The 13,602-nt window shown below is 38.1% G+C and overlaps 1 protein-coding gene across 1 annotated transcript in view; it reads right to left on the bottom strand.

The window, feature by feature from the left end:
* Window positions 1-13,602, bottom strand: part of LOC105756269 (thymus-specific serine protease-like) — a 33,282-nt gene that overhangs the window by 14,561 nt on the left and 5,119 nt on the right. Inside the window, exons 2-4 of the mRNA XM_023731202.1 lie at window positions 8,873-8,991; window positions 6,736-7,100; window positions 5,396-5,531 (exon numbers count right to left, since the gene is read on the bottom strand). Coding sequence (XP_023586970.1) covers window positions 5,396-5,531; window positions 6,736-7,100; window positions 8,873-8,991 — 620 coding nt within the window. The remainder of the gene's footprint in view (window positions 1-5,395; window positions 5,532-6,735; window positions 7,101-8,872; window positions 8,992-13,602) is intronic.

A 13,602-nucleotide genomic window follows, 5' to 3' on the forward strand; every position in this document is an offset into this window, starting at 1 on the left:
TGCTGCTCTCTCTGGAATGTTCTTTGCCTGCCTCTTGCCATCTTTATCTAGATCCTGTTCTTCAGAGAGCTGGTCAAGCATCATATCCTTGGAGAAGTCTACCTACCCTGTCCTCATGCTAACTTAATTTTCTTTACTCTAAAACTTTACAATATCTTATTCATTTTTTTTTTAGAGGACTTACATTAGTTTGTAGTTGCAATGTTATATTTTATTGTGGCTATCTGATTCATGTCCATCCCTTTCACATGACTGGAAATTCCATGAGAGTCAGGGATCATCTCCATATTTTCTCCCTATTATATTCCCAATGCCTATCACAGTGGATATGATGGATGAATGGATGGATATATGGGTGGATGGATGAGTGGATGGAAGGAAGGAAGGAGGGAGGGAAGAAAAGAAAGGAAGAAGGAGAAAGGGAAGAAGGAAAATGTAATGTGGTATTTGTGACTTCTACATAAAAAAGCATCTCCATGTAGCTTTTATAACAAGTAGTTTTGCTTAATATCTACACTTACATTACAACAGTAAGTTACACTTAAACAGTCAAGTTCCACAAAACCTCCAGTGACTTAAGAATTAACTCTGCTACATTTCAATGTGTGTGATGAGATGACTTTGATTAGAAATTCCACTAGATTGAAAGCCAGATACCTCAGTTGTGTCCTGGTGCTGATGCATCTTCTGTGATTTTGAGCAAAATCACTTAAGCTTTCCGTTTTGTGGAATCATCTGTGAAAGTAAGGGGCTTTCTAGGTAGCTCTGGGAATCAATGTAGTTACTGATTACTGTGGACCTTCTTTTAGAAATATTCAGCTCCATGAAATTTCTTTATTAACAAACTTGTGTATGTATGTATACCTATATATGTGTATATATACATTTATCATTTCAGCTAATGATAAATATGTAGTCAAGCTTCTAAAATAGTTTAATTTATCCACTTCTAGTAAGATATTAAAGTATGGGGACATTTTGGCATGCCAACACTGATCATACATATTACCTCACATATCACAAAAGTAAACAATTACCAAGTGTCAAATCAAGTTTTTAGGTTTTATCAGTAATTAAGTCTCTGGGAATAAGTTTCTCTTTGAGAATTAGAAGAAGGAAGGGATAGTTTTGGAGGGAGGGAACTTTGACAAGTGCAGATATTTAAGAGGCAAAGGGCTTTAGCTTGCAGGAAGGAGAGAGGTTGTTGAGAGGAACTTTTCTCACTTAGCAATAGTGCTCGGGGTCTTGAGAACAGATGCCATGCCCCTGGAAAGCTTCCTCTGTGTTCTGCCAGTCTGGGGTGCCAGTGTCCAAGTTGGAGTGTCAGGGCTTCTCATTCTGCCTGCAATCTGTAGCCTCCTGTTGTCATGGACTCCCCCCAGTCCTGCCCAGCCCAGCCCAGCCCAACCCAGCATAACCAGCACGGCCCAGCCCAGGTGTCTTCACTCTGACATTCGTCTCCCTACTCCACCCAGGAGGAGGAGGAAAGATGAAAAAAAGGAAGAAAAATACAAAAGAAAACAAGTTATACATATATATATATATATATAGGCATACATATATATTTTTATGTATATATATGCCAGTTGTAGTTAGCGAGGAGAAAAGATCTAACTCACCTTGTTGCCAACCTTCCTTTCTTCTGTGTAGTTACCTTTGCCTTCCTTGTACTGACTTCATAGTTAAGACTTCGTTTTACAGGGGATGCATTTCTCCTGAATCTATTCCCTTTCTTCCATATTTGTCAACCTGATTACGTGCCCTTGAGCTTTCTAGAAATAATGATGTCTAATCCAGTTGGTATGTGGTGGGAGGAGGGAGTGCCGAGTTTTGTATATTAAGAAAGCATCCTATAGTGTAACATCTATCTAGGGTTTAAGATTGTTGCCTTAGTATGTCAAGTGTCTCCTGAATGTTTTATTATAGCTAGAATGGAGGAATGGCTGTGAGAAGAGAAAGAAGTAAAAGGAGAGAGCAGAAATGGTGGGGAGAAAAGCTAAGAAAGTTTCATTGAGGCCCATAGAAAGATTCAGAAATCTTTCTGCAGCAAAGAACTTCGGGTGTTTAAGTCACACAAACATAGTAGGTCTATAACCCACTCTTCTGAGCCCTGGTCCAGGGTTTCTCACCTAGTATGCTTTGAGGGTAAACTAAGCCTGAATCAGATACTAGCTCAGGCTGGGGGTGGGGTGAGAGTGCATTGGCAGGAGTTTCTACACTTGGAGCTCAGAATTAGGAAGCCAAGAGAGTTGTGGAATCTTCCATTCCATTCTTGGTACAGGGGAAGGGATGTCACAGTCTGACCACCTGAAGAACTTTGAGGCAGGGGGACCTGCTGAGCCCCAGGGTAATGAGTTTCAGTGTCTGGGCAGAGAAGCAAACAGGGACACGGCAGCTGTTTCCCTAGTGTTTGCATTCACATCAGGCAGGGGTCAGTACTGGAGCAGGTGGTACTCCCCCTGAAAGTTTTGGCTTACACAGGACAGCTGACTAGACTTTCATGGAGCAAACAGGCTGAGTCTCCCAGGAGAAGCTTACAGTGGACTGATGCCCTCAAAGAACACTAATAGACAAGTGAAGCAAAGAGAAAAGCGAAATAAATGGAAAAGCCTTTAAAAAATTATCCATTAATGAGTTAATGGAATGTTAGAATATGTAGTAACAAATATGCCCAAGATTAATTCTGCAGTCTGAAGGTAAACTATATAATTGATAGTTAAAGTTTGAAGATTTTCTTCCTTAAACGGCATTTAAAATTTATACATAATAAAATCTGAATGATTTAGATTTAAAAGAAACAAATGTCTCCACTTTCCATTGGCCAATTGTGTTGAGATGGTTTACCATGCAAGGTATTAGATGCCTCTTAACCCTTTTATATGATCTTCTCCTGCCCCCTTGTGGAGAAATGTGGCCTCTGTGAGGCCTTTGCCTGGGGTAGATCTTCATGAACAGAAGACAGCAGGTGAGGATGAAAGCCACTGCTTCCATCTTATTAGAATCACAGCCAATCTATTGCCATGATTGTTGTTGTTAGGTGCCATCAAGTAGGTTCTGACTCATCCTGACCTGATGTACGAGAGAAAGAAAAACTGCTGGATCCTGCATCACCCTCATAATTGTTGCTATGTTTCAGCCCATTGTTGCAGCCACTGGGTAAATCCATCTCATTGAGGGTCTTCCTCTTATTCGATGACCCTCTACCAAAATAATGTCCTTCTCCAGGGACTGGCCACTCCTGATAACATGGCCAAAGTCTCCTCATCCTCCCTTCTAAGGAGCACTCTCATTGTACTTCTTCCAAGACAGATTTTTTGTTCCTTTGGCAATCCATGGTATATTCAATATTCTTAGACAACACCATAAATCAAAGGCATCAATTCTCCTTTGGTCTTCCATATTCATTGTTCAGCTTTCGCATGCATATGAGGTGACTGAAAATACAATGGATTGGTTCAGGGGCACCTTATTCCTCAAAGTGACGTCTTTGGTTTTCAACTCTTTGAAGAGGTCTTTTGCAGCAGGTTTGCCCAGTGCAATATGTAGTTGGATTTCTTGACTGCTGCTTCCTTGGGTGTTGACTGAGGATCCAAGAAAAATGAAAACTTTGACAATTTCAATAGTTTCTTCATTTAACATGATGTTACTTAATGGTCCAATTGTGAGGATTTGTGCTATCTTTTTGTTGAGGTGTAATTCATACTGAAGGCTATGATCAAGAGACTAAAATTATTTCATTAATTTACGTTCACAGTCTCAAAAACCCTATGGAGCAGATTTATTCTGCACACATGAGGTCTCCATGAGCAGAATCAACTCGAAGGCCACTGGCAACAACAAGAGAACAACAAGTCTGCAGAAACAAAAGCTTTTGATTTGACTGTCAACTGTCAGATGATCTTTACAAGCCACAAAAGGGAAACTTAAGGTGATGTCTCCCCCTGCTGGTGAGTTTTATCAACATCGTAATTTAGCTCCTGGGAACCTAAAGAAGGTGAGTATGGTTATGAAAACCCTATGGATCAGAACTGTCCAATTTGCATCCGATCATATGATGGCACAGGAAAGATCAGCATTTTGTTTGGTTGTGCATAGGGTGAACATGAGTCAACAGCAGCTAACAACAACATGCTTAATATGAGACCTTCAAACAAAATTGTGATTCCTTCCATCAAATTCTCGGAAGCTTCCAAAACTTCCACTCACACATTCTTCAATACTTGGCCTGGTATGATATTAATCTTTAGGCTTTCACTATCTCTGTTTTTCTCCTCTAGTCTAAGTACTACTAAGAGTAAAAGACATGATGCCTTTGAATTCCCCTCTCCAACTTCATCTATTGTTCCATTCTTCAAGGTAAAGGCAAATGTCATCATTTCTTATGCTTCATTTACAGTTTATATACTTTTCCCAAATCCACTTTCCTGGGGACGCTCCTACTTTCTAAAAGAACATCCTCCACTATCATCAAGAATTGATGCCTGTGCACTGTGGTGCTGGCGAAGAATATTGAATATATCATGGACTGCCAAAAGAAGGAACAAATCAGTTTTGGAAGATGAACAACCCGCATGTTCCTTAGAAGGAAGGATGGTGAGACTATGTCTTACATACTTTGGACATGTTGTTGGAGAAATCAGTCCCTGGAAAAGGACATCATGCTTGGTAAGGCAGATGGTCATCAAAAAAGAGAAAGAATCTCAACAAGATGGATTGACATGGTGGCTGCAACTATGGGCTCAAGCATAACAAGGATTGTGGGCATGATGCAGGACCACACAGTGTTTCATCCTGTAGTACACAGGGTCAGTATGAGTTGGAACCAACTGGATGGCACCTAACCTACCAGCAACAACCACTATTAAAGAAATCTGTAGTCTAGATCTTAAACAATGAAGGTTGCCTTATTCAACAGGGGAAAAAATCCAAACACAAAAACTTTTATATTCAGTTCCTGAAATGCTCCAATACCACAGTATATTTTTATACTCCAAACTTTGTGGAAAACCTCACCATTCTTTTTTTCACAGAAATGACAAGATTTGTTTTCAGGGCCTCTGCTCCTCTTGAGTTGCTTCTCCTTTCCAGGGGAAGTGTTTTATGGTGCCCCTTGACTGCCTGAGGACCCCAAGGGTAGTATCCACTCTTTCCTGCCCTCTGATCTGCACACCCACCAGACTTAAAAGTATCCACAGAGGTCCCAGCCATGCTTCTTATATGATCTAGAAATTGCTAATATAAATAATATTCAAAAGGAACTAAACTATTCAAAATCACCCTTTCTTTCCATGTAAGTAGCCTTAACATAAGAAAATGACACTGATGGTGTAAATTTAAGTAATTACCATGCTATAATTAAGCAGAGACTCTCTTACACACAAACCAGTCCACTTACATGAATTCCGTTTCAAGCTTACTGTAGTATTTCCGACGTTTCAGCATATGCACAAGAATAGCAAAAGCCTCTTTCACTGCTTTGGGACATTCGCTGTTATGAGCAGACAGAATCTTTCCAATTACTTCATTGTACTCTAAGAATATGAAGAAGAAAAAAAGTACATTGAATATGGTTTAATTGCAACCATTTATAAATATAATTCTTTCAAGTTTGCAGTAACCTCTGTTTTATAATATGACAAAGTTAAGAAACGGCAACATTAAATGATTTTGCCAGAATGCCAATAAAAATCACTAGTAAACAATGACTTACAACCACGCTCTGCAAATCCTCGTGTATTCATCAACTGGAACATGGTTCTACTTGTTAAAAGAGGAAGGGAGAGAAATGCCTCAGTGTTACAGCCTTCAGATTTATTGGACCAGATAAGATTCTATCAAGGCTACAGGAACCTGAACTGGAATGATAACTGAATATTGGTTAACCTTTGAAAAGTTCAAGTATTAAAGGAAAATTTACCTCCCTTTTTGGGGAGAGGGAGGTTATTTTTGGTTTTACAAGAAAAAACTAAGTAAAAACTTTATACTTTAAGCATTTTAATGGGAATATGTATTCAGAGGCACAAATTGCCAATCACAAGTGTTTGTCTACCTGGAAAAATCCTAAAGCCATTAATTATAAATGGTTTATCATAAAGTCAGGTAGTAGGAAGGAAAATTGAAAGGCAACTTCAAAGTAGGAAATTTTTGTCCTTCAAAAATAAGAGTTTATCCTTTACTTCTTTGGAAATAGCTATATCATGAATTCTTTTACTATCAAATCAATAGCTAAGACATGTCACATCATTTCCATGCTTTAAGAAGCCATCACCCATCATATGGCTGTAAATATGGATACCAGGTACCAACTGTGGGTAACATATATATCTTTCTTGGAACCCTATCATATGGGGAGGGAGAAAGACTTAGGTCTAGTTGGGTGACCCTGTCTTGGACATGCTTGTTATGGTAATCACTTACATACAGATACTTTTCTTATTATATATATTTATATAAATACTACATGTATACATATATATGCATACATAGGTATACATATATACCATAAAAACCAAACCAGTTTCTGTGAAGCTGATTCCAACTCATGATGACTTCATGTGTGTCAGGGTAGAACTGTTGTCCACAGGGATCTCAATAGCTGATTTTTTGGAAGCAGATAGCTAGAGATTGCTTCCAAGGTACCTCTGGATGAACTTGCACCTTCAGCATTTCAGTTATCAGCTCAGGGCATTAACCTTTTGCCACATCCGGGGACTCCCATATATAGATAATACTCACCATAAAAATTAAGTTTTGCTTGAATTGGTGCACTGCTGCTCACAGCTGCAGCAAACAGGTTGGGGTGTTTTATTCTCGACCACACTGCAAGGGAACCACCATAAGAGCCGCCAAATGTAACCCATTTATTTTTGGTGAGTCCCCGTTTCCTTGCTATTTCAGTTCGGAAGTTGGCGATGTCAGCCAAGGCTTGCCTGCTGCTGAGGTAGCGGAGGCTGGCAGTACTCAGATCTCTATAATTAAAGGATAAATACATGCTGTTTGTGGCAATAATTAAAGTAGAAAATATGCTGCTTAACATCATCTTGACTATAAAGTGAAAATGTATATTTTGAAAACATGTTGAGCATTTATACCAGGTCCAACTTGAAATTTTAATTAGAATAATCTGAGTTACAGTGACACTTAAATGCAGGAGTTAGCAATAATTGTTAGAATTGTCTCATTTTAATTATGTCATTTCGTCTTGTCACCACTGTGAAGAAGCTTGAAATGCCTGTTGCCACCCATAAGGTGACCTTTCTCCACACACTGAACTGAAGCACAGCTATCACACTATTACCCTGAATCAGAGAGGAGCCATTTTTCAAAGGGCTAAAATGTCAGTGATTCAATTGTTTCCAAGGCATTACAAAAACCTAGTTGATTGTGCTGATGCTATTTTCCATTCTTTCTGGTTTGCTGCTACAACCAGACAGAGGCCTATTTGAATCTAAGTTTCTCATTATAAGAAAAGTAAAATTTGTTGTTTACTTTTCAATGGTGTTTCCTCTTCAGTGGTGTTTCCTCCATGATAAGGTTTCCTGTAAACCTAGGATATCTTTAATCTTCATTACTAGAAAAAAAATAAAATAAAAAATCTCCCTGCCCCTACAGGATGCTGTCAGTAGCTGATTACAAATTTAAAAGCAGGCAAGGACAGGTTATTCACAAATTAAAAACAATGGCCAGCAAATATGTGAAACTGTTTAGCCCTTTCTATTGTCAAAGTAATACCAATATGAGTATTTTTCCCCTCCTATCAAACTGGTAAGATTTACTTTAGTATTCAGGGTTGGCATGGATGTGATGAGTCAGGCTCTCTCCTGTACCACCTGTGGAAGTATCGAGTGGTAGAATCATTCTGAAAACAATTTGTCCTCATATAATAAGGGCTTCAAGAGGCAAAATGTTAACCTTGGTTCAGCAATTATACTACTGAGAAGCTACAGAAGAGCCTTTCTCCCTAATGTTCACTCTCCTTTTCAGCTTTAGGAAGCCCTGGTGGTGCAGTGGATAAGAGCTTGGCTGCTAACCAAAAGGTCGGCAGTTCAAATCCAACAGCCAATCCTTGGAAACCTTATGAGGGAGTTCTACTCTGTTGTATAGGGTCGCTATGAGTGGGAATCAACTTGATGGCAAAGGATTTGGTTTGGTTTGGTTTGGTTTCAGATTTAGGTAATTAAAGCCTTGTATTTTAGCTTGGCCCAGAATAAACACTACATGTCCCAGCCACCCTTCCAGCCGGATGTGAAGTTACTGATTAAGTTCAAGCCAACAGGATGTAACTGGAAAAGTGTAGATAAGACTTATTGAAACACTCAGTCATAGAACTCCTCCTACTTTCTAACAGAAAATTCTAGAGTAAATTCTCATAGCCTTAGATTCTCCCCCAAATTACTCAAAGACCAACTTCTATTGTAGGTTCTTTCTAATACCCTCTTTCTGAGATGCATCACAAGAAGTTAATTTGGATAACAAATTATTTTTTATAACACAGGTTATTCCATTTTTGAACAGCAATTTACTTCCTTAGAGAGCTTAATAAAGAAATCTCAGACTTAAAAATATTCACAGGCTATCATATCATTAACACTCACACACCCAAATCAAAGTTTCTAATAAATGTAGAAGTGATGGAGCTATTGGAGTGTCACCTTACTACCAAAAGTTAAGAGACTTGGAATTCAAAACTCAGACTAGTGGAGTCACAGCAAGAAAGAAGCAGGTGAAACTTCCAGCAATTATTAGTGTGTCATGATAAACGGTACCAAGAATTATGACTCATATTAAAAAGGTATAATTCCACGGACACTACTCACATTCTCAGCGTTGTAAAAATCAATACTTACTTTTTATTTTAATGACAATAAGATACCTTAACATTAAATTGGCTTTACCATAACCTTCAGGGGTACTTTGTAAACTTCTTTCTATTTCCTTGACTTCATGTAATGAACAGTTTGTAAGCAAGTAAGCTAAAAATATATCTTTCCACTGGAGGAAGGAGCAAAAATAGTAAATGACAAGAATAAGCTATTGAGAGAAAAAAGGATCTTATATTCCTGCTTGTTGCTCTGCCACTGCAAGCTGAAATTTAATATGACATCCACTTACCTTTGATGAGTTGTTTTAACAAAAAGGTCTCCCCAGTTTCCATGGGGAGAGTAATTTTCGTGGTTTAAAATTCTACTGGAGCAGAAAAAATAATAATTATGACATTTTGTTTAAGCATTTTAAGGAAAATACAAAATTTCAACATGAAATTATAGAACTTGAGGAATACATTTTACTCAAAGGAAATTTCGTATCAATTTTTTAATCAAGAAAGTTGCTTCTGCTCTAAACCTCCACCTAGTTTTTTTCTTATCATTTGAATTTTCAAATATTCAGCTTCCTGCAAGAGGAACATATTTAGATTTAATTGCCAAAATTAAAATGAGAGAGAAAATAGCAACAGCAATGAGAACAACCACAAAAAGGAAACCCTTAAATTTACCCTGTTGGTTGGCTCTGTCCGTAAAATCTGTGTTCCAGCAGTAAGAAGAGGGCACCCAGCCTCTCAGCATATGTATTCAAAGTAAAGTTTCTTGATGGGGAAATTCCTGTGGCAGCCCCCTCACCACTGATTATCAGAAATACTGGTCCTCCAGGTTTGTAGAATGTATCATCAAGGAAATATCTCTGTGAAAGTAAAAATATTCTAGTAGCTCACTAAAGTCACTAGGCTTTGTGATTTGTTGGTGGTTTCTGATAACTGGGTGGCAGCACATTTTGGTTTGTCAGATTTGAGTTATGGTCCTGATGTCCCTTCTAAATCAGTGACATTGGTGAAGACACCGTGCCTACACACCGGACAAACTGATTTTTTGTTTTTGGTGGTAAAATAGACACAGCTTAAAACTGACCATTTCAATCACTTTCAAGTGTACAATCCAGTGGCATAAATCACACTCACAATGTGCAACCATCACTATTATTTTTTACAATTCATGCTAGTATTTCAAATTCAAATTTAGAATATGAGATTCTTCCTGGATTTTATATTTGTGGCTATTTTCATTCACTTGAAAATTTGGGTTCCTAACAACATTAACATTATTAATTATTTGTTTTATACCAACAATATGTAGTAATACTCACACATTAGAATAACAACACCAACATTAAAAGGAGCCATGGTGGTACAATATTTAAGTGCTCATCTGTTAACTGAAAGGTTGGTGGTTGGAATCCAGCAGCTTCACCAAGAGAGAAAAGACCTGGCAATGTGCTTTTGTAAAGATTACTGCCTAACAAACCCTATGAGGCAGTTCTACTCTCTCTTATGGGATCGCTGTGAGTTGGAATCGACTCAATGGCACACAACAACAACAATAATGTTAAGACTGACAGTATGATTACTGAAAACTTTGATTTCTTTACAGTTGTGTGTATGTCTTTAGGATTTATCCCACAAGAGACATAAAGTCAAAGTACTGAGCTTTCTATGCACTTGAAATAATTTTTTGTGGTGAAGCCACAGACTTAAGAGACAATTAGATTCATTTGTTTCATTTTATTGTCAATTTTAATTATTTTATTGGAAACATTTACATGGTGCCAAAGCTAACCACCTCCTGCCATGCGTCTGTCAGTTTGTCCTCCTGTGGGGACTTGCATGTTGCTGTGACGTTGGAAGCTATACCACTGGTATTCAAATTACAGCAGTGTCACCCATAATGGACCGGTTTCAGCTGAACTTCCAGATTAAGACAGACCATGAGGAAGGATCTGGCTGTTTACATCTGAAAAAAATTAACCATTGGAAACCTTATGAATAGCAGCAGAACATTGTCTGATCGAGAGCTTGAAGATGAGCCTCTCAGTTTGTAAGGTACTCAAAAAATGACTGGAGAAAAGCTGTCTCCTGAAAGTAAATTCAGTCTTAATGACATGAATGGAGTCAAGGTTTCAGGCCCTTCTTTGCTGATGTGGCAAGACTCAAAATGAGAAGAAATAGCTGCAAATATCCATTAATTATTAGAAGGTAGAATGTACAAAGTATGAATCTAGGAAAATTGGAAATCATCAGAAAATGAAACAGAAAATATAAACATCGATATCCTAAGCATTAGTGAGCTGAAATGGACTGGTATTGGCCATTTTCAATAAGACAGTCACATGATCTACTATATAAGGAATGACAAATTGAAGAGGAAGGGCATTCCATTCATCATCAAAAAGAACATTTCAAGATTTATCCTGAAGTACAGTGCTGTCAGTGATAATATTTATACGCCTACAAGGAAGACCAGTAAATACAACTGTTATTCAAATTTACTCACCAATCACTAAGGCCAAGGTTAAGAAATTGAAGATTTTCACTAACTTCTGCAGTCTGTAACTGATCAAACATGCAGTCAGGATGCATTGATAATTACTGGTGATTGAAATGCAAAAGTTGGAGTCAAAGAAGAAGGATCAGTAGCTGGAAAATATGGCCTTGGTGATAGAAATGATACCTGAGATCGCATGATACAATTTTGCAAGACTAACGACTTCTTCATTGCAAATGTCTTTTGTCCACAATATAAATGGTGACTGTACATGTCGACCTCATTGGATGGAATACACAGGAATCAAATCCACTATATCTATGGAAAGAGATGATGGAGAAGCTCAACATCATCAGTAAGAACAAAGCAAGAGACTGACTGTGTAACAGACCATAAGTTGCTCACACATAAGTTTAAGTTAAGTTGAAGAAAACTAAAACAAGTCTATGAGAACCAAAGTACAACCTTGAGAATACACCCATCTGAATTTAGAGACCATTTGAAAAATAAATTTGGCACTCTGAACGCTAATGACTGAAGACCAGATGAGTTGTGGAATGACATCAAGGACATCATGCATGAAGAAAGCAAGAGGTCCTTAAAAAGACAGGAAAGAAAAAAAAGACCAAAATGGATGTCAGCAGAGACTCTGAAACTTGCTCTTGACTGTAGAGTAGCTAAAGCAAATGGAGGAAATTAAGAAGTAAAAGAGATGAACAGAAGATTCCAAAGGAAGGCTCAAGAAGATAAAGTAAATTACTGTAATGATGTGTGGAAAGACCTGGAGTTAGAAAACCAAAAGGGAAGAGCATGTTTGGCGTTTCTCAAGCTGAAACAACTGATGAAAAAATGCAAGCCTCGAGGTGCAATAGTGAAAGATTCTATGGGCAAAAACCTGAAAGATGCAGGAAACATCAAAAGAAGATGGAAGGAATACACAGAGTCACTGTACCAAACAGAATTGGTTGACATTTAATCATTTCAGGAGGTAGCATATGATCAAGAACCAATGGTACTGAAGGAAGAAGTCCAAGCTGCATTGAAGGAAATGGAGAAAAACAAGGCTTCAGGAATTGATAGAATACCAACAGAGGTGTTTCAACAAATGGATGAAGTGCTTGAAGTAGTCACTGGTCTATGCCAAGAAATTTGGAAGACAGCTATTTAGCCAACCAACCGGAAGAGATCCATATTTCTGCTTATTCCAAAGAAAGGTGATACAACAGAATAGAGAAATTATTGAACAATATCATTAATATTACACGCTAGTCAAATTTTGCTGAGATCAAATCCAGATGAAGCGTTACATCGAGAAGGAACTGCCAGAAATTCAAGCCAGATTTAGAAGAGGAGGTAGAAAGAAGGATATCATTGATGATGTCAAATGGATCATGGCTGAAAACAGGAAATACCAGAAAGATGTTTACCTGTGTTTTATTGACTATACAAAGGCAATCAGCTGTGTGGATCATAACAAAGTAGGGATGACATTTCAAAGAAAGAGAACTCCAGAACACTTAATTGTGCTCATGAGGAAACTATGCATAGATCAAGAGGCAGTTATTTGAACAGAACAAGGGGATACTGCATGTATTAAAATCTGGAAAGGTGTGTGTCAGGGTTGTATCCTTTCACCATACTTATTCAATCTGTATGCTGAGCAAATAATCTGAGAAGCTGGACTATATGAAGTAGAATGGAGCATCAGGATTGGAGGAAGACTCATTAACAACCTGTGATATGCAGATGACACAACCTTACTTGCTGAAGGTGAAGAGGACTTGAAGCACTTACTGATGAAGACCAAAGACCACAGCCTTCAGTATGGATGACACCTCAACAAAAAGAAAACATAAATCCACACAACGGAACCAATAAGAAACATCACGATAAAGGAAGAAAAAAATGAAGTTGTCAAGGATTTCATTTTACTTGGATCCACAATCATCAACATCCATGGAAGCAGCAATCAATAAATCAAATGACGTATTGTGTTGGGAAAATCTGCTGCAAAAGACATCTTCAAAGTGCTAAAAAAGTAAAGTTGTCACTTTAACGACTAAGGTGTGCCTGACCCAAGCCATGGTGTTTTCAGTTGCCTCATATGCATGTGAAACGTGAGCAAGGAATAAGGAAGACTGAAGAAGAAATGATGTCTTTGAACTATGGTGTTGATGAAGAATATTGAATATACCACGGACTGCCAAAAGAAAGAACAAATCTGTCTTGGAAGAAATACAGCCAGAATGCTCCTCGGAGGCAAGGATGGTGAGAATTTGGCTCATATACC

Source organism: Trichechus manatus, unplaced genomic scaffold (genome assembly GCF_000243295.1).
Source record: "Trichechus manatus latirostris isolate Lorelei unplaced genomic scaffold, TriManLat1.0 scaffold00041, whole genome shotgun sequence".
Lineage (NCBI taxonomy): Eukaryota > Metazoa > Chordata > Mammalia > Sirenia > Trichechidae > Trichechus > Trichechus manatus.